This window comes from Vulpes vulpes, chromosome 1 (genome assembly GCF_048418805.1).
Source record: "Vulpes vulpes isolate BD-2025 chromosome 1, VulVul3, whole genome shotgun sequence".
In the NCBI taxonomy this organism is placed as follows: Eukaryota; Metazoa; Chordata; class Mammalia; order Carnivora; family Canidae; genus Vulpes; species Vulpes vulpes.
This window is the reverse complement of record NC_132780.1, coordinates 1,146,378-1,168,879: the sequence shown is the minus strand read 5'-3', so window position 1 is coordinate 1,168,879 and position 22,502 is coordinate 1,146,378. Positions and strand designations below refer to the sequence as shown.

General features: G+C 35.0%; 1 protein-coding gene across 3 annotated transcripts in view; it reads right to left on the bottom strand.

The window, feature by feature from the left end:
- Nucleotides 1–12,114: 12,114 nt before the first annotated feature.
- URI1 (URI1 prefoldin like chaperone) overlaps nt 12,115–22,502 on the bottom strand; it is a 68,630-nt gene continuing 58,242 nt past the window's right edge. For all 3 annotated transcript variants that reach the window (XM_072749653.1, XM_072749664.1, XM_072749668.1), the window contains exons 7-11: nt 22,208–22,376; nt 20,434–20,788; nt 18,376–18,518; nt 17,301–17,550; nt 12,115–13,880 (exon numbers count right to left, since the gene is read on the bottom strand). In XM_072749653.1, the coding sequence (XP_072605754.1) occupies nt 13,698–13,880; nt 17,301–17,550; nt 18,376–18,518; nt 20,434–20,788; nt 22,208–22,376 (1,100 nt within the window). In that variant the 3' untranslated portion in view covers nt 12,115–13,697. The remainder of the gene's footprint in view (nt 13,881–17,300; nt 17,551–18,375; nt 18,519–20,433; nt 20,789–22,207; nt 22,377–22,502) is intronic.

The following is a 22,502-nucleotide window of genomic DNA, read 5'->3' as shown; positions in this document are numbered from 1 at the left end:
AAAGGAAATCATTAACATAATAAAGAGGGAAACAAAAGATTTTTATATTTTAAAAAAAAGAACCAAATGGAAATTCTGGAGGTCAAGAAATATACAATACCTAAAAACAGAAAATTCACGGGACATGATCAAGAGCAAATAAGAAGATAACCGCAGGAAAAAAAAAAAATCAGTGAACTTAAAAACCTAACAGTAAATCCTACCTAGAATGAAACACAGATAAGGGCTGAACAGAAATGAACAAAGCCACAGTGGTCTTATGGGGATAATAAGTGCTGTTTAATATAAATATGGTTGTATTCTAAAAGGAGTGGACAGGTGGGGGCCAAACAATATTTAAAGCAATGATGGCCAAAATATTTCCAAATTTGAGACAAACTCTAAATCTTCAGACCCAAGATGCTCAATAAACCCCTACAAGACTCGGCACAAAGGAAATCATTTCTATGCACAGGATTATGAAATTGCCATAGAAAAAAAGATAAACATCACATACAGAGCAACAAAGATAACACCATAAAATGCAAGACAATGGAAAAAGATCTTCAAAATGCTAAAGGAAAAAAAACTATCAAATTGTGTTCTTTACCCAGCAAAAATATCTTTAAAAATGAAGACCAAATAACATCATCAGATAAAAATTCACAGAACGGTCAACTGATCTGTCATTTTATTAAAAGCAGTGTTATGGGAGGTTCTGTAGGCTGGAGGAAAAGAAGATGGAAACCTAAATGTACAGAAAATAATGAAAAAACCAGAAATGGTAAATTCAGGAATAGATATTAGAGATTTTCATGCATTAAAAAATTGGGGGGGGGGGTGGTGCCTGGGTGCCTCAGTTAGTTAAGCGTCTGCCTTAGGCTCAGGTCTGATCCCAAGATCCTGGGATGGAGCCCTGCATCGGGCTCTCTGCTCAGTGGGGAGTCTGCTTTTCCCTCCCTCTGCCCCTCTCCCCCCACCCTGCTCATGCTGTCACTGTCTCTCAAATCAATCAAAAAATCTTAAAAAAAAAAAAATTAACAGATAATTGAAAGGAAGGGAAAAGTGAGAGTCTTTGTTAATACTTCTTCCAAAGAGCAAGGATAAAATTGGACAAAGCTGTCAAAAACAATTTCAGAACTCTGAAAATTGACCAGAGGCATAAAACAAGAAACTGAGCCTTGGGTAATCATGACATAGTCTGTTGACATATTAGCCACTTTCCTTCACCCAGCTACTTCAGAACACTGGTTCTGGTAGGGTGCGACACTTTGTGAAAACCAAAGGCATTTACTTAGACTGGGACTGACTAGATCTGGAACAATGTGGGAAATCCCAAGGCCCAGAGCTTTGTCAAAATAAATAGGAAAGGCCCACATCACAGCTGACCTAAAGATGCAACACTAGTTCGTCCAACTAAGAGGCCAGCAGACTGGCTGGAAATTTCATAGGAAGGTCTAGGGAGCGAGACATGCACAGGCCTTGGTAAGCTCACAATATGAAAGACTGTGGGCATGTTAGGGTATGTGTGCACATGCTCATGAGGGACCCAAGAGGGCTCTAGCTATTTATGCAACCTCCGAAGCCTTGCACATATCATGCACAGACACATACACAGGAAAGCTGAAATTAAGTAAAAATTAAAACTGGGGAAGTCTTGTAAGCTGTATGAATTTTGAATGCATTCTCCAAACCACACACAGGTGTACTGACAAATGATTGGGAGCCTTATTGGCTCAAGATATTTAACTATAACCTTTGACCAATCATTGGCTGGCCACTAAGCTATACTTATCCAAGAATACCAGAAGCTGGGCTTAAAAATAAAAACAAGAGTTAAAGAAAAAACAAAACAGAAGAGACAGGAGAGGCCACACACTGTGGAAGAAATAAATTCCACACAATTAGTCCAGGCAAGAGGAGATCAGAATCCAGGGTTGTTAAAATGTATTATTTGAAATGTCCAGTTTTAAAAAGGAAAGTATGGCCCATGCACTTGGTGGGGAAAAGCAGTAAACAAACTACTTTGGAGAGGTCCTAAATGTTGCATTTAGCAGACATAAACTTCAAAGCAGCCATTATAATTATGTTCAAGAAAATAAAGGAAACTATGTTTAAATAAAGCATGAAAACAAGGACTTATAGAGAACACCAATAAAAAAGATTGGAAATATAAAAGAACCAAATGGAAATTCTGAAGTTGAAAAGTACACTAAAGTGAAAATTTAACTAGAGGAACTCAACAGCAGATCTGAAAACTGGCTGAAGGAAGTAGTGAACTTAAAGATAAATCAATAGAAATTATATAGTCTGAAGAAAATAAAGAAAAAGGAAAAATGAACTAAGTATGAAAGACCTGCGGAATATAGCCAAAAATATCAACATATGCATAACAAAGTCCCAAAAAGAGAGTTCTTCAGGTTGTATAATTTCTATTGATTTATCTTTGAGTACATAAATTCTTCACTTTAGTTACTATACTTTTCAACTCCAGATTCAAATCCTGTGGTATTAAAATGCATATGCCAAAGCAACTACTAAGAAATAGTTTTAGAAAACAATCAAAGAAGTTAAAAGGTTATACTAAAGGAAATATTTATTTAACACCAAAAAGACAATCAAGGAGAAAACAAAGAGGAAAAAGAAGACATAAGACATAAAAAAAAAAAAAAACCAGCAAAATGGCAGAGGTAATGATCTATAATTACATGAATTAATAAACACTCTAATCAAAAGGGATTGTGTCAGAATAGATTTTTTTAAAAACAAGATTCAACTATATGCTATCTGACACGAATATTAAATTCAAAGACACAAATGCGTTGGAACCAAAAGGAGCACTATGTAAATGCAATCATAATAGAGGCAAAGTGGTCATGATGATAGTATCGGAAAAAAACATACATAGACTTTAAAATATTATTAAAGAAAAAGAGGGGCATTTTGCAATACAACAGTATTAATTCATCAAGAAGCTATAACAATGACAAACATATATGTACCTAACAACAAAGTCAAAAAATAAATGGAGCAAAAGTTACCAAAAATGAAAGCAATGAGGACTCAACAGTAGGAGTTTAAGACTTCAATATCCCACTCTCAATAATGGATAGAGCAAGTAGACAGAAAACCAGCAAGAATACAAAAGACAGTGATATCAATGGACTTGGCATATATAGAATGCTTTAAGAACAAGAGAATACAGAGTCTTGGCAAACACACAGATGAGAATATCTATTACCCATAAGAAAAAAGTCTTCATGAATTTTAAAAGACTAAGGACATAATAAATATGTTCTCCAGACACAACAGAATTAAAGCAGGAATCAATAAAAGAAAGAAACTTGGGAAATCCTCAAATATTTGGAAATTAAACAATACATATTTAAATAATCCATGGATCAAACAAGACATCTCAAGAGATAATAGACTGTTTTGAACTAAAGGAAAATGAAAGCACAACAGATCAAAATTCAATGGATGTGGTTAAAGCAGTGCTCAGAGGTTAATTTATATCTTTAAGTGCCTATATGAGAAAGGAATAATCTCAAATCAATGCCTTAAGTTACCACATTACAAAAACTAAAGAGGAAGGCCAAACTAAGCCCAAAGCATGGGGAAGGAAGGAAATAATAAGGATTGGAGTAGAAATCAATAAAACAGAAAACAAAAGAAAAAAAATCAATGAAATACAAAAATGTTTCTTTACAAAGATCAACAAAATTGACAGTTTTGGCTAGACTGACCAAAAAATGAGAGAAGAGCAAAAAAACAGCAAAATCAGAAATGAAGAAGGGGACATCATTACTAATCCTACAGAAACTGAATAGATTATAAGGAACTACTATGGACAACTTCATGCCAACAAATCAACTTATATGAAATGGACAAACTCTTAGAAAGCCAAAATAACCATAATGGGCTCAAGAAGAAATACAAAATTAAAATAGACTTACAACATTAAAGAAACTGAACAGTAATTACCCACAAATATTCCCCCAAACAAAATATTCCCACGCCCAATCTCACTGGCAAATTGTCAGACACTTACAGAAAAAAATAAAACCAGCCCCTCATAAATGCATTCGGAATGTAAGAAAAACTTCCCATCTTGTTCTTTAAGACCGGTGTTATCCTGATACAAAAACCAGACAAAGACATCACAAGAATAGAGCACTACTGATCGGTATTTCTCATGAATATATTCACAAATATCCCCTAAGACCTATCAGCAAACCAAATTCAGTAACACATAAAAAGGATTACACACAACATAGAATTATATAATATACAACAAAAGGATTATATAGTAACATCTAAAAAGTGGGATTTATCCCAGGAATTCAGGGTTGGCTTAACATCAGAAAATTGATTACTGTAATGTACCATATTAATAAAGAGAAAAATCAGGATTATCTCAATAGATGGAGCAAAAAAATATAGCAAAATCCAGCCCCACTCATGATAGAAAATGCCAACAAACCAGGAATAAGAGGAAATTTCCTCAACCTAATAAAAAGGCATCTATGAAAAACCTATAGCCAACATCAAACTTAATGGTGAAAGACTGAACACCTTCTCACTAACAGAAATAAGGAAGACATTCACCCTTACCACTTCTGTTCAGTACCGTACTAGAGGATCTAACCAGTGCAATCCGTTAAGAAAAAGAAAAGGAATCCGGATGGGAAAAAAAAGGAAGGAAAGCTCTCCTTATTCACAGATAACATGATCTTTTACAGAGCAAATCCTAAGGAATATACACACACATACCTCTGTGACAAAAACTAACAATTGGGCAGCCTGGGTGGCTCAGCGGTTTAGCGCCGCCTTCAGCCCAGGGTATGATCCTGGAGACTCGGGATTGAGTCCCACGTCGGGCTCCCTGCATGGAGCCTGCTTCTCCCTCTGCCTGTGTCTCTGCCTCTGTCTCTCTCTGTACCTCTCATGAATAAATACATAAAATCTTAAAAAAAAAAAAAAAAAAACTAAACTAACAATTGAGTTCAGGAAGATTGCAAGATACAAAAACAATATACAAAAGTCAACCACATTTCTACATACTAGCAATGATCAATTAAAAAATGCCATTAAGGAAACAATTCCACTCATAATAGCATCAGACAGAATGAAATACTTAGGAGTAAATTTAACAAGTGTAACAGTTGTACACTGAAAACTACATAACATTACTGAATTAAAGAGGATCCAAATAAATGAAGAAGACAGTCCATGTTCCTAAAAGACTCAATGCACAGCAAGTCTCCCCAAATTCATCTATAGATTCAATAAAATCCCAGTAAAATCTCAACTGATTTTTTTGCAGTAGTGGATAAGATGATCTTAAAATTTACATCAAAATGCAAAGGACTCAGAATAGCCAAAAACATTCTGAAAAAGAACACCAGAGAACTTAACAGTTTCCTATCTGAAAACTTACAAGAAAGCCTCAGTAAATAAAGACCATTTGGTACTGACATAAGGATAGACAAACAGATGAAACATAATTGGGAGTACACAAAGAAATAACTTTACATTTACAATCAACTGATTTTCTTTTTTTTTTTTAAGATTTTATTTATTTATTCATGAGCGACACAGAAAGAGAAGCAGAGACACAGGCAGAGGGAAAAGCAGACCCCATGCAGGGAGCCCGATGTGGGACTCGATCCCAGATCCCAGGATCACACTCTAAGCCAAAAGCAGACACTTAACCGCTAAGCCACCCGGGTGACCCTCAATTGATTTTCAAAAAAGAAGCCAAAACAATTCCTTGTAAAAAGGACAGTCTTTTCAACAAGTGGTCCTGGTACAACTGAGTGGGTATCCAATTGAATTTATTTTTTTTTTTTAAGATTTTATTTATTTATGAGAGACACACAGAGAGAAAGGCAGAGAGACAGGCAGAGGGAGAAGCAGGCTCCATGCAGGGAGCCCGACATGGAACTCAATCCTGGGTCTCAGGATCATGCCCTGGGCTGAAGGTGGCCCTAAACCGCTGAACCACCCGGGCTACCCTCCAATTGAATTTAGATCCTTGTCTCACATCGTAGACAAAAATTAATTCAAAATGATCATAGCCTTTACTTTAAGAGTTAAACCTGTATTAGAAGAAAACATAGGAGAAAAATCATTGTGACTCTGAGTTAGGCAGAGTTCTTATATAAGACACCAGAAAAAGAGGTAAACAGAGAAAGGGAGGGAGAGAAAGAGAAAGAAAAGAAAAAAAAATCCATAAAAGAAAAAAATTATCAACTGGACTTTTTCAAAATCAAAGACTTTTGTGCTTCAACAAATACCATTCAAAAATCAAAGACAAGCCACAAACTTGAGAAATATTTGCAAGTCATATCTGATAGAAGGCTTGTATTTGGAATGCATAAAGAACTCCTACAACTCAATAATAAAAACCCAACTTAAAATTGAGCAACACATTTGAACAGGCACTTCAAAGAAGATATACACAATGGCTAACAGTAAGTTTTCAACACCATCAGTAACTACAGAAATGCAAATTTAAAACAATGAGATAGGGATCCCTGGGTGGCGCAGCGGTTTGGCGCCTGCCTTTGGCCCAGGGTGCAATCCTGGAGACCCGGGATCGAATCCCACGTCGAGCTCCCGGTGCATGGAGCCTGCTTCTCCCTCTGCCTGTGTCTCTGCCTCTCTCTCTCTCTCTGTGTGTGTGTGTGTGTGTGTGTGTGTGTGTGTGTGTGACTATCATAAATAAATAAAAATTAAAAAAAAAAATAATCCTAGTAACTTTAAAAAAAAAAAACACAATGAGATAATTGCCTTATAGCCACTGGAATGGCTACAGTGAAACCAAGGGGATGTAGAAATTGAAAACATACATTGATGGGATGTAAAATTATACAGCCACTTTGGAAAACTACAATCTCTTAAAAAGCTAAACCTAAATTCACCATCCGATCTAGCAATTCCACTCCTACTCAACAGAAATATTTCTACTCAACAGAAATAAAGAACATATGTCCACACAAAAACTTGCAATGTCGGGCAGCCCAGGTGGCTCAGTGGCTTAGCGCCGCCTTCAGCCCAGGGTGTGATCCTGGAGACTCGGGATCAAGTCCCACATCGGGCTCCCTGCATGGAGCCTGCTTCTCCCTCTGCCTGTGTCTCTGCCTCTCTCTCGCTCATTAATAAATAAATAAAATCTTAAAAAAAAAAAGCTTGCAATGTTCATAGTAACACTATTCACAAAAGCCAGAAAACTGAACAATGCAAGTGTTCATCAACTAGGGAATGAGTAAACAAAACGCGGTATATCCATACAATGGAATACCATGCAGCAGTAAGAAGAAACTACTGATGCATAATACAACACGGATGAACCTCAAAAACCTGATGCCAACTGAGAGATAGATGCAAAAGACTACACAGCGTGTGATTCCATTTATATGAACTGTCCAGAAAAACAGAACTCTACATACAGAAAGCAAATTACTGGTTGCCTGAGGCTGGGGACCTAAATAGGGAATGACTGTAAATGGGTACAAGGGAATCTTTTCAGGCGTGATGGAAATGTTCTAAAACTGGGTTGTAGTACAATTTGAAATTTAAAACCACCAAACTGCACACTTAAAAAATGGATGTTATGGTATATAAATTATACCTCAGTAAAGCTGTTGGGGAAAAAAATGGAACCAAAGTACTACAAACGCTGAAGTGATCATACTCTCTGAGAAGAGCAGAGCTATAATAAAAGTGCACAGTTTTATAGGAAAGTGTCAAAAAATTAAAATATAGCACGTATGTAATTTCCAAATCAGTGGAGAGAACAGGAAAACAAAAAGGACTTCATCTGAATAGTAGTAAAGGGTGTTGTGGGGAGGCAATAAATAACCAGGGGAAATTGAATGCCCAAAATAGTAGAGTAAGTCCCAATAGGAGTAATTACAGTAACTCTAAACTAAACCTGACAGTTATAAAACAGTGTCAAAGTAGGCTGAAACCGTTTTCAGTAGCAGCGTAACATTACTATTACACGCAGGTATGTGTACATAAAAAGACAAAACAGAAAAATCACACACACACACAAATGGAAACTACTGCACTAGAAAATATTTAACTAGTTATATTAATGTTATATGAAATACTGTAAGGCAAAAAAGAATTATTAAGGACAAGGAGGGTCACTATGAAGCCCCTGGATTATGAATATAGTAATTCTGTACTTACATGCATATGACTAAATTCGTATTTTAAAAATGAGCAGCTTCTCAGCGATACTGTTACACTGATTACTTCTCTTCACGCTTTTCCTATTCTCTATCTGCACATTCCTTTCTTTTATGCATATGACCAAATAACACACTGAAACTCCACCTCCATTCCAGCAAGTCAAAATGAACTCTCTTAATGTGTGAAGTTTAAGCAACAGCAGGTTTCCAATTCAGATTTTTAAAAAGGTGACCTCACAACGAGTAAGCGAGTATTCAGATATTCTACAGATCACATATTTGCTTATGAGTTACATGCTCTTGTTTAGAGGGCAAACAATTCAAATGTCAGGGAAAGGTGTTAAGAGTACGAATTGTGGAGCAAAGCTGCCTGTCTTGAAACCCATTCCACCACTCTAACAGCTGTGTGACTTCAAATGTTGCTTTGTTTCTGAGATACTCTCCTCATCTCTAAAATAGAGGGGATTAAAACAAACAAACAAACAAACCCAAAAAACAAAATCCAGTACCTATATCACTGGGCTGCTGAGCATTACATCAAATAGTCCATTTAAAACATGGACAAATGCCTGCCACACAGTAAGTGCTCAAAAATATTATTTAATTCTTTACGATTCATCCATTAAGGGAAATGTAAAAACTTCTTCATATCCTGATGATGTTCCTATGAAATGAAATTTAAACTGAGAAAGCATTGTAAAACGTAAAAACTCGACAATACTGACCGACTGATTAAACATATAAACCATAAATATCTACTGTACTTGAGGATTTAACAGGCATTCAGTTGAAAGCCTATATGGTACTGACCTAAAGGACACACAGATAAAGATTAGTATCCTTCAAAAGATGTTCCTCAGAAGAGAAAAACAAATGGAACACAATGAGGTATCTGTACTTCTAAAATTTGGAAATATTCCAGTGAATGGAAGCCTCTTATAAATTACATGCATGACCTATTTCCCCAAAAAAGTAAAATAAATAAAAATAATAACAAAATGAACTTGATCACTCTATATACTTAATATCCCTTAATGATTGTGAAATCCCTTTAGGGCACTACAGTGTCCCAAACTTATCAAAGAATCATCAATAAAATGCAGATATGCAAACATAACATGTAAAAACCACATCTTTAAAAAGCAAATATTTAAAAACAGACTTTTTACTATGTTTAGAAAAAATCAGAGTAATTGTGCCGATGGCCCATCAGTCTTACTTCTAGGAATTTACCCTTGAAGACACACATACGCTGAAGATACTGCATCATTATTTGTGATTGCAAAATACCAGAAACAGTGCCCATAGTAAAGGGCTGAATAAACCATCTTACAGCTACACAAGAGAATACAAGATCTGCTAAAAAAAAATAAAAAAAATAAAAAAAAAGGAAGATCTCTATAGACTGACATATGGTGATTACCAGGGCATACTATTACTGGAAATAGAAAAAAAGAAAAATCAAAGTGCAATCGAGAAGTTGCACCTGTCATCCTCATGCCAGAAAGAAAGGAGTAAGAAAACACGCATGGATGTATTTGTGCTAAAGAAATACACACAAAATGAGATGGGAAAACAGAGACTGGATATGTAGAGCAGGTAGGTGAGGAAGGAAGGAGAGAGAGATGGGAATGGAAACAGCCTAACTTCTCCGTGTTTACCTTTCTACATAAATGCGACTGTTAGCACCACATGGATGATCACGTAGCCTTCACGCACCACCATCAAGGAGGGTATGTAACACCAACAAGGGTGTGCACAACCCAAAATGGAACACAAATATTAACAAATGACCTGAACTGTATTACAAATGACACAATCACAGTGAAGGGGGTGGGAAAGAATAAAAACCCAACCTAAGCAACTTTGGAAAAGTTTCTTGTCTCATACTTAGCTAAAGAAAAAAAAGAAAACATGAATAGCACACCATAGTTAATAAGTGTGTTTTTCCCGGGGATAAGGATTAGCACTCCGAAACTACTTTTATGTGTATAGTAGATTTAAAAAAAAAAAAAAAAAAGTAGGCAAATAACATTGTAGATAATAAGAGCCAGGTTTCTCACTGTTAGGAGAAAGAAGTCACAAATAAGGAAAAACTGGAACAAATCCTGTGCTGTTAGATTAAAATCAGAAGTGTCAGTATAAACTTGAATGTTTAATATATATAAACAGACAAATATGTAAATGTAAACACATGTATTGGTTAGTATACATAATTTCCTAGCTCTATCTACGGAGGAAGGGGTTCTAGCAATAGGCACCACAAAGGCAATACACAAGCCCCATGAGAAATGTCAGTTTTTAAACACCTTTCCAAAAAAAGGAATAGGGGCTCCCTGGAGAAGTGGCTGATGATTTCAAGGCTGGAGCAGGAAAAAAATACAAGATAAGCCTGTAACATTTTGTGGAGTCAAAATATTCTAACAAAAATACGGAGATTTGTTGAAAGAATTCAGCAATCAACTTAAAGAAGTTCCTGATGGTCAAATGTAGAACCATGGGAACAAATAAAACGATGACAACTGGATCTTAATCCATAGAATAAAATAAATATCCAAGTTCATGCTGATATAAATAATAAATTAATAAACGGGAGGGATGGCACAGCTTTTCATTACAAAAGAATTCTAAGAAATAAATGTAAACAAAGTACCCAGACATCTTGATGCTGATAAAGCTAATTAATTCTTGATGGAAGCACTGAAATAGCTTCACAGGAGCCCCTCCAGCACATTACATTACATTAGGGAGAAAAAGGAGGAAGGAAGGAAAGAGAGATGGAAGGAAGGGAGGGAGGGATGGATGGCGGAGGGGAAGGGAGAGGGCACGAAGAGGGGGGAAGGGAAGGCAGGGCAGAGGAAGGTAGGCAGGTGGGCAGGTAGGTAGAAAGAGCAGAACAGAAATCACCATTAGGCAAATACCACAGTGATAACTGTTGCAGACAAGACCTGCCAATGAACACAAAAAATTAGTGGGCTCAGGTATGAGAAGAAAAAAAAAAAAAAAAGATAATCTGCATAATCTCCAAGTATGTCCTTGAAAGTATTTATTCACTACAAAGGAAAAGACAGTAATTTTATGGTGGAGAAACCTGCAGACACCACCTTAACCAAATGATCAGGGTTCACATATCGGAAGTTTGGACACACCAGAATGCATCTCTGATGGGAATCTCTTGATTTGGTGCATCTCTGTGGTATTCTTGCCAAAAATGCAAAACCTCATTCTAATTATAGGAGTACATCAAACTCAAATGGAGGATCATCCTACGAAATACCTGACCAGTACTCTTCAAATAGGTTATAGTCATAAAAGAAAACAACCAACCAACCGTGAAGACTGGAAGAGGCTAAGGAGTAATAATAAATGCAAGACGGAATCGTACGCAGGATCCTGGAACAGAAAAAGAACACTTAGTGAAAAGGCTGGTGAAATTCCAGTAAGATCTGTCGATCAAAGTTAATAGTATTGCACCAACATAAATATTCCAGTTTTAACCACTGCATTATGGTTACACAGGATGTTATAATATTAAGGGAAGCTGAATGAAGAGGTATATGGAAACTGCACTCTTTTTGCAATTCTTCTAAAGTCCAAAAATTAGTCCAAATTAAAAAACAACAACAACAACAACAACAAACTTTGGCTATTCTGTTTTACAATGGTTTAAAAGAGAATATTTATGACCAGCTTCATTTTATCCCTCTGAAACAAGAATTTAATATGAAAAATAATGCTATAATGTAAAGTTACAATCGAAACTTTGTTGTAAGACTGAAGCTATGAAATGAGGCCATATCACTACATTTGATCTTCAGTAGCACGTAAGAAAATGTTACTGAACGCTTTTTCCCTGCTCCCATTACCATCTTGTTCTATGAGGGAACACCTTATTTGCAAGAAGCAACATAAAACTACATAAACAACAGGCTCAAATTATGAAAAATTATTTAATGACAGTACTCTTGAAATTACATGCCTCTAAAGAATATCACAATAGTCCCACAATAAAGTTTGTTTCTGGGGGAATAGCTAGCAGGGCTCACTTGAACAGCAACTGGGAGGCAGGGCTCTTTTGTGTATACGCGATGGTACTCTTGGTTTGCTTTGATTTTTGTGGGGGGTGGGCTGAGAGAAAAACAGTCTTAACTAAAAGTATATGCACAGTTGATTAAAATTTACTAAAGAACAAATCTTCTACATTTTCAGGCTATCTTTCAAAATCAGTCCTCTGTTCTGAATTATCCATTAACTTGTGGAGATTCAGGCTCACCCCCATATTATTAAAATACATATTCATAAAAGTTTTACAGTTGTGCTGTTCTAGTTACAAATAGCTTCTACTTTTCTAGGACATAATTTCACTTTGTTTAAGCAAGAATTCATTAAAGAAGCTATAAATAACCTTTAAATATTTAGCCATGAATAGAGGGTGGACTGGCATTGATGGCTTATTTTAGTACTAATGCAAAATGCTTTTTAAAAGCTACATTTCAGCATGCATCAAGCTAATGATTAACACTTGCAGTGTAATTTTCAATGTTAGAATAAATTTCTCTTTATTTTAAGGATTTTTGCTAACAGTCAATATGTTATTTCAATTATTTACTAGTAGGAAAGTAGCCTTAGAGAATGAAAATGTTGGGAAAATTAAAACACAAAATTTCTTATTTAAAAAATCCAAGCTCCTTTTTAGCATCTATACAACCTTTCCTTTTCTCCCAAAATATAATTCCAGTTAAAAGTGAACACACTAAAGGAGAAGAACTGCCTATGGAATTATACAAATTCAAGGAACAACTGTGTGGTACAGATAGCATATCTATGAATCAAAGACATTTATTTCTATATTTGATTCTGAATCATAAAGTCCACAACATTTTAGAGACCAAGTTTCATAAAATTTTTACTTGAAAAAAAATTGTTTTACAAAATACCATTCTTCCAATCGAAGAAACCTTCCCATAGGGTACATGTAGCCTTCTGCCTCAGAGATAATAGAATGACCGTCAAAGGGAAGTTTTTTTAAATAGTCACCTAGCTGCAAAACCTACAAGAAGTAGATTTTTTTTTAAAGTGCCTTTAAAATGCTAAAGCAAGTAATATAATTGTTGAATCTATTTGAAATTTTAAAAGTTTCCTTAAAATGGTCCATATGGTATGCACAACTTCACAGCTGGTACAAAACTGCCTGTATTTAGTTCAAAACACAGAAACAATGCATATGAACAGTACTCTTTGAAAAATAATTCTAAATACTGCCAGTGCATCATAAGAAAACTCAGACAACAATACTGACAGTACTAAGAGAATTAACAAAACAAGCTGAATATTAAAGTATTCAAACATTTACTTTGATTTTTAATAATCCACTGATAATAGTAAAAGATCTTGCTGCCAAATGAATTCTGGATGCTTTATTTCAAACTACAAGTAACATATTTTGCTATGTAGATTCTAAAGAAATGCAAAACGTAGGTTCCAGGATGTAAACTTCCATTGCCTAGGCAGGCCCTAGTTTTTCTGCTGCAATCTGGCAGCTTTGAACTTTGAAACCCTCTTTGTAGGTTCTTCTGATACTTCTGACAGAACTTCTTTTCGTTCTGGAATGGTGGGTAGCACAGGGTGAACCATGGTTGGGTGTGGCGTTAAGGAGGGTGATAGAAATTCTTTTTCTATTACAGTTCCAGAAAATGCCTAGAAGACAAAAGTAAGATTAGGATAACAAAACTAAGTAAGATGCCCACAAAATTTTTATCCTGTATTTGCCAATTTGACATTTCTTTTCATTAAAAGTAAATTCTTTAGATTTTTGGAGAAATACACAAAATATTCAGAGAAATCAAGTACTATTAAAATATATATCTTAATTACACCACCAAATAGAAGATTCGTATAGTACACATGTTAAAGAACAAAATGTAAAATGAATGTTTTATCTGGGATTTAAAAAAATGGGTACATAAAAAGGTCCTTAAACTTTCACACATTCCATTTATGTCCAGACCATGCTATGAGAAATAATGTACTGAACTAAAAAATGCTGCGAGCGGGTCAAACACGAGTTGATGAATGAGCTAACCTATGGAGGCCATGCTGCCCACTAGCCAATAGCTTACTTCCAGCAGTAGTGACATCTCTTAGGTGGTGTTCATTTATGCAATTACTTGAGAATTTTATTGCATCTTGCCTCAGTTTTATTTAAGAGATCAGTGTAAACTGAAAGTGCTGATACTAGTGGAGACAAGTATCGGTCTCAAAATTTACAATTAATTCAATGATCAAAATCAGATGTTCCACAAAAAAAATGGTTAATTTCAACTAGATGTTTATTGGACTTAACCTGCCAACTGTATATTTAATTGAAGCAAAAGTAATGTGTACAAAATGCTGGAAATATAACCAAAGATGTATCTTTATGTATCTTTTTACGTAAAGATCTTTTTACATTAAGGGGCAACTGGGTGGTTCAGCAGGTTAAGTGTCTGCCTTCAGCTCAGTCATGATCCCAAGGTCTAACTCCCTGCTCAGTGGAGAGACTGCTTCTCCCTCTCCCTCTGTCCCTCCCCCGTCCTGTGCTCTCACACACATACTCTCAAAAAATATTTTTAAAAAGAAATATAAATAAATAAAATCTATAAAACCCAAGGAGTTGATATGATTTTATTTTAAGATTTTATTCATTTATTTGAGAGAGAGGGAGAGAGAGGGAGAGAGAGAGCACAAGCAGGAAGAGGGGCAGAGGGAGAGGAAGAAGCAGGCTCCTCACTGAGCAGGGAGCCTGACCAGGACCCCTGTGATCATGAACTGAGCAGAAGGCAGATGCTTAACTGACTGAGCCATCCAGATGCCCCAATATGATTTTATTCTTCAGGTTTCTGGTACTTGCATTTCCTCATCTTTTAGTATAAAGTGTAATTTGACATGTAAGCATTCCTGTATATTTTGCTTCCCTTTGTCTACCAAGGGTACAAATTTAGTTAAGACAATGTATCACCTGAATAGTTTAGAAAGCCACCCCCTCCACCTTGTCCCACCAAAGAAACAAAAGAATGGCCCCTCCTTCCCACAGAATCCAAGTTCTTAAAAGAAATTCAAAGTCTACTTTCTCAAACCCCTATTTTCTCTTGATGAGCATGAGCCTTATTAAAAATGTTTTTGAAAAAAAAAAGACATTATTTCAGCATTTAAAGATACTGAAAAGGGTATCTTTCAAAGTATACCATATGCATGAACTATTTGTTTTGATGTTAAAAAAAATGTATAGCACATAGAATACTAGAGTTCAATACAAAATGCAAAGCTAATAAGAGTGACATAAAACTAAGCTCCAGTCTTGAACTCTAGCTATATCATGATTACATTAAGTCCTCATTAAAAACCTAATTTTCAAAAACTTAAAAATAGCAAAAGTCTACATCCATTACCTGCTCTTGTAACAGTATGGAAGACTATTAAATGAGACGCTTTCCACATCAACTGAGATCACTGTATGGATGGAGGGGAGAATATTCCAAAGATCATACAGACTGTCCCTAAATGTTAATGATCTCCATCCCCAGTGACATATAGTACAATTATTACCATTTAGTTACCATTTTGTACAAACAATAGAAGCTTTGCATATGCTTACTTATATATAAACATATATTTTTAAGATGTATTTGACATATACACAAATGGGCATATCAGTTTGATACAGTCATGAGTTTCCCAGTTTTCCTAAATTTTATAAATTCAAAATCTGAAATACAAAACAAAAAAAATTTAGAAATCATGCCTGGGAATAATGGAAACCATAACATATGACTTATTTCAAGGATAGGAATTCTTATTTTGGGATCTCTCAACTCTCCCCACACACAAAATTCTGCAATTTGGTAAATAAGAATGTGTATATGTGCATGCATTCATTTTTCTGAGGGGAGGAACTACAGCTCTCACTAAATTGTAAAATGGTTCCAGAACCCCCAAAAAGTAAATATGTCACTGGCACAGGCCAAAATATAGGACTTTAGATCATATTCTCCCATATATATTTTCTTTTTTAACTCAATGATAGCATATACAAGAAATATAGTCATCTACTCGAATTATTTAAGATGACAATGGTCTAGTGGTAATTTCTTTTTAAGATTTTATTTATTGGAGAGAGAGAGAAAGAGGGAGAGAACATACGAGCAGAAGGAAGGGCAGAGGGAGAGGGAGAAACAGACTCCCCTCTGAGCAGGGAGCTGGGTCCAGGACCCTGTGGTCATGACCTGGGCTGAAGGCAGAAGCTTAACCAGCTGAGCCACCCAAGTGCCCCTGGTCTAGTGGTAATTTATTTAAAATAAGCTGCTAAATGATATTCTAGCCAAAAATTTCACACATATGCAAACTGAGATACTTTAAAATTCCTATTTCACAGAAACAGAACTTTAAGATTGGTAATGCTCTCCCCCAACAAAAATTTTCTTGAATTATATTGAGATTTAAGACCTGTATTTGTGTTTGCTAGTGACTATTAATTTTTTATAAACTATTAATTACTGAAAAAGAACAAGCCTAGAATGGATTAGGTTCCATTACTTTTGAAATTAAGTATATGAATAAACTAAAGAAGCTGTAAGATAAACAAGGCCATTTGCCAGTTGATTAACTTTAATAAATAACTATATAAGATAAAATAATTTAAAGATTATAAGATCAGTAATTTATAAACCATACCTGGGAGATATAGCACCTGCAATTTTTTAAAAAGGAGAGGAGAGCCTCTTATAAAGAAGTATCTTTCAACTCCAAATATTAAGTATGTGAAATAGAGAAAATGAATGATACGCCCTTCTGAAATGGAGCTCCCACTACCTTTTTAATTTCACAAAAACTGATGAAAGATACCACATGAAAAGACAGGGTTGCCTGGGCGGCTCAGTTGGTTAAGCATCTGCCTTTGGCTTGAGTCATGATCTCAGGGTCCTGGGATTGAGCCCCGCATCGGGCTCCCTGCTCAACGGGATGTCCGCCTCTCCCTTTCCATCTGTCTCTCCCCCCAGCTCATGCTCTCTATCACTCTTGCTCTCGCAAATAAATAAAGTCTTATTTTTTTTAACAAAAGAGATAAAGATATACACATACCTCAGGTGTTCCTGATAAGGGCAAAAGTTTCTTGTGATGGTTTTCTTCTTGTTCCTCTTCCAAAATACTCTCACTAGTGTCACTACAAGTGGCCTCTTCACAGCTAATACTTCTCAGAACTCCCCGTTTGTCATCAAAGTCAGCAGCACTGCTTTCACTGGTATCACTGCAAACACTGTTCTCTCTGCTGCGAGACTTCAGGATGGACTTACGAGGGACATATTCTCCATTCACAACATCAACAAAAACTCTACAACATCCAAAAATATACACATCAACTTTAGGTAACTCATAAACAGAGGATAAATTTATTTATTTTTTTTTCAGAGGATAAATTTATATTGATTTCGTTAAAAAAACCTTTTCCAGAAATTAATCTAAAATGTTTTGTTCAGTTACATCTAAAATTATCACAAAGTAATTATGTAGCTGCAAATGATGTATTTTATATTCTTAAAAACATGATTTTTTTGGTCTAATAAAATACAAGCACTTTATTGATAAGCATGTTCTGGGTGATAGCTGATTTGCCAAAATTCCACATATAATTTAGACCTACTTAGAAGACAATTTAGTAATTTTAACTATTTTACAAATATGGATCATAAAGAAAGTAGGTATTTTCAAATAATTTTCTCAACAAACAACACAACAAGAAGCTGGAACAGCAACACTTAACTCCTATTTTGTGAAACGGTAAACCACGTGCCAAGCATCTTCACAGCTGTGGCAGCAAAAGTGCTGCTCCAGCCCACTAGAAAAACAAACTTAGATTTCTAAAGTTAACATACAATGTTTTTTGACTAGATTGACTGGGAATGTTTTAAAAGCACTGGCAAAGAGGAGGAAAAGGGAAAAATCATGCAATTTTCCAACCGCTTTAACCTGGGAGCCTATGGTAGCCTAGGAGCACCTGTGAGAGCCTATGAACTACTAAGCCAACTCTATCGGAATACCTCACTTTTCAGTGAAAGACAGCCTTCTGTGTTACAGACAGCCTTTTCCTATAAATATTCAGTTACAAAAAGAAGGAAGGGAACAGCAGATTGTTCTATTCCCTGTGAATACCACTCACCTATAAATGTCAGCAGGAGTCCTGATAGTAGGCAGCTCTTGGGCAGAATGACCACTGCCAGAGCTGTTCTTCCGTTTACGTTTGGCTTCTTCTTTCTTTTCACTGAATTTTAAAGTGGTATTTTTTCCAGTATTTATTCGGACCTAAAAAATTTCACAGCATAAAATTCCCTTTTGAGAAATTAAAGCCAAAACTAAAACAAATAAACTCTATAAAGAAGTATGAGAGACCATTTTAATTTTTTGATACTAAAATTACGTGCATTACTGGATTACAAAGTCCTTATCTTAACATATTTTCACTACATTATATTATATCTCCTTTAATGACCAATTCTAGTCTTCAGTGACTTTTTATTGTATAAAAAGCATATTACATTTAAACTAAACTACAGATTATAAGCCTTCACATCACCCCACTACTTTGACGTAAACTTGTGGCTTAAATCATGCACTTCAAAACAAAGAGCACAATTAACCAAAAGCAGTATTTGTAAGAATATAAAATTTAAGTCATAAAAGAAATAGTAAATAATACTTAACTATTTAGAATTTTTAAAATACCTCTAGTTTTTAGAAATTGGACTAAAAAACAAAAAACCTTGCAGGATTATCATGTTATTCTTTTATTCCTACTTGGCATTTATACTGCACTTTCCATGTTAATGACTCCTCTTCATAACATTCCCCAAAATATTACTTTTTCTTTCCGTTTTATTGACATGCAAATAAAAAGTTTAGGGCAGCCCTGGGTGGCTCAGCAGTTTAGCGCCCGCCTTCAGCCCAGGGCGGCGTGATCCTGGGGACGCGGATCGAGTCCCACATCGGGCTCCCCGCATGGAGCCTGCTTCTCCCTCTGCCTCCATCTCTGCCTCTCTCTCTGTCTCTCTCTCTCTCTGTCTCTCATGAATAAATAAAATCTTTAAAAAAAAAAAAGTTTAAAGCCTAAAATAATCATAAAATAAACTTCTTTTTCTGGTTATTAGGTCAATTTTTTCCAAAGAATTCATAAGATGCTCCCTTTAGTCTGAAGTATTAAAATATAAATAAAACATAAATTATTTCAGTTCATGTTAGAGCAGGGATAACTTAAGGGGCTTAAGAAATATCAAATATGTTTTAAACATGTTTCATTAGGTAATAATCACAGACACTTAAGACTGATAGCACAGACCCTTACCTCTGCTCTAGGCAATCCCTGCATTGCTACACCCTGTGGTACAGAGACTACACTGAGACAAAGGACCTTCTGCTTTATTATTACTCGCCAGGTCTACGGAGTTCCAGGCCTTAAGTTTCCTTGAGAAAGATGAATTCCCAATTGCTCCTCAGAGCAGCACTATGGAACAAGGGAATGGGCTTCAGGTCGTCTATCCCTCCTCCAATCAGAACCAACCTGTTTTGATCTGTTTTAAATACTGGGAGTCTACCATAAGTACGAAGGGAATAAAAAGTCTTTTGGTACTAAACAAAAGCTTAAAAACTCTGTATTAGAAGACCTCTGAAGTAACCCCTAGCTCTAAAGTGACAAAATTCTAAAGTCATGATTATCCACAGATTTTTATATTTATCAGAAAAGGGGCTACTTTTTACTTCCTCCTAAATTTTTCCACTTTGCTCATGACACTCCTATTAATGTCAGACCCACCCAGAAAACAACCTGGCATAATTAAGAACGTAACTAAAGCAGTCATTTTAATATCCACTTTGTACATCAAAACCACCCACAATATAATTAACTCTAGAATTCAAAAGAAAACTGAATGGAAGGACAGGTGGAGTTACAGTAGTTGCTACTCAAATCTGATCCCTTTCCAGACCCCAAACAATTCAAATTCTATTGTGGCTTCAGTAAGCAAATACCAAAACCAACTATCCAGACTTTAGACTATTTTCCCCCTTTTTCTTTTTAGATCAATTGGCCAAAACAAGAGGCAAAAGATAGTTTTCTTGTTTGGCACTATCAACAATATTAATCACTGCTGATACTGTTCTTTTAAGGGATATTATAGATGATACTAAATATTTAAATTATATGCAAATTAGTAATTATACAAACCCTCTTAGGTTCGACAGTATGAGAAAAATATATTGTTGGTATAGAATGATCTCCAACCCCCAAAGCATCATGGTCATTTTCGTTTTCAATATCACCACCAACATCATCATCATCATCATCCTCATCTTCATCTTCATCTTCATTACTGTGGTAAGAATTTGAACCGTTCATTGAACAGTTCACTTGTCCATTCAACTGACCACTGAACAGTTCTGAATGTGTAACATCCTTGTAACAGCTGCTGGAAGTAACAGAGTCTGTTACTTGATGCGTCACATGCACATTTACATTCTGATCTTCCTTTTCTTCTTCAGAAGACATATCTTCTCCATTTGCAATCATAGTATCAGGCTTACTAGTAAAGAAAAAGAAAATTAACAAGATCAAACAAACACATCAAAATTCTCCATATTCTAATTCTCAGTTCATTTCAATGAGGAAAAATTAAGATTGAATAAGATATATTTTTAACTAGAATTCCAAGTGTATAAAAATGTTTTGAAATAAATTAACAAAAAACCCTTACATTAATCCTGCATGTTGTAGTTACTCAAACACTAAGTAGAACATAGATGATTTCTTTTTTATCTTTGCCAAAGGACATTGGCCACATACAATATAAATAATGCAATCAAGAGATTTGTAAGAAACTCAGAGAGTATGTTTCTCTATTTAAAAACCAGAAATTAAAGCCCTAGAACATTAACACATTCCTATTTTCTACTTCTATATTTGGAATATTTTATAAGCAGGTATTATTGTAATTTTTATAAATGAAGGATTTATATGTATGCACATGAATATAATTATATTTATACGCACACATGTACATTTTTCATGCTTCATTTCTACAAAGGATTTGAAGACCTTACAAAAATAACAAAACCAAAATGCAAAAGAACTGAAATAACATCATGCAAAAATAAAAAGAGAATCATGACCAAGAAAATAACAAGATTCAAGACCAATCTAAAAAAAATAAAATAGTATCAGTAATCAAAAAGACCTAAGAATTTATAGGTGAAATGGCAGAAAAGATATGTATCCTTTGTGCTTCACATCCTATTTTTCACAGAAACTAATTAGTGCATATGGTACATCATTTAAGCAAAATAATATAGGAACTTCTTTAGTAACAGATTTCATTGAGCATTTTGACAATTTCAAGTGAGTGCTAATGTGTATTTCAAAGAGCAGTTTGGAAAAGTTTTTCATATATATAACTACCTGACCAGATTACAAACTGCCTGCTAAATAAACAGAAAAGTTTGCAAAGGAAAGCAAGGACAAACATTTTACAGTAACAAATCCACAGCAAGTTCTTTTTTTAACAAGTCATTCAAATTACAGCATTATCCTGATTAGAGTATAAAAATATTTTATTTAAAATGTAGTATAGAAAACATCCATAATTATTATAAATAATCTATCTGATCTATCTGATATATCTCAGTACTTCACTATATAAAATATGGCTGAAATCTTATAATTAAAAAAATATGAATATTGCTTTTAAGTATTTCTGTACACACACAAATACATGCGTGGGCATGTGCATGAATGCACAGCCATAAGAGAAAGTATTCTAGAGAATGAGTATTTGCTTTAGAGTGGTAGGAATATTGATATTTTAATATATTATATTATTAATTATATTACTATATTATATTTTACATTTTCTTCAATAAGCATGTTTTATTAATGAGGAAAGAGATTAACAAGCAAATATGTTTAGAAACAAACTCTCTTGGAAAGATAATTTGTCATTAGATACCTATCAAGTTCACCCAGCAATTCTTCTTGTCTCTCTAGTTCTTCAAGTCGAGCCCACAGTTCCTTATCAGCAAGCAAATCCTTGGATTTTACATCATTTGCAAAATCTGCTTCAAAAATATCTGAAGTTTTTGGTTTGGAGTGAGGTTTATGAGCAATTCGGTGTTTTGCTATTTTTTTAAAAAGGAAAGACATGGCTGTTAGTAGCCAACTTTAAAAAGGCACAAATGTAGACTTAGTAAGACTTTCTTTTGAGGAGAGAGGATGTTAAGACAGAGGGAGGTTCTAAGTAAGCA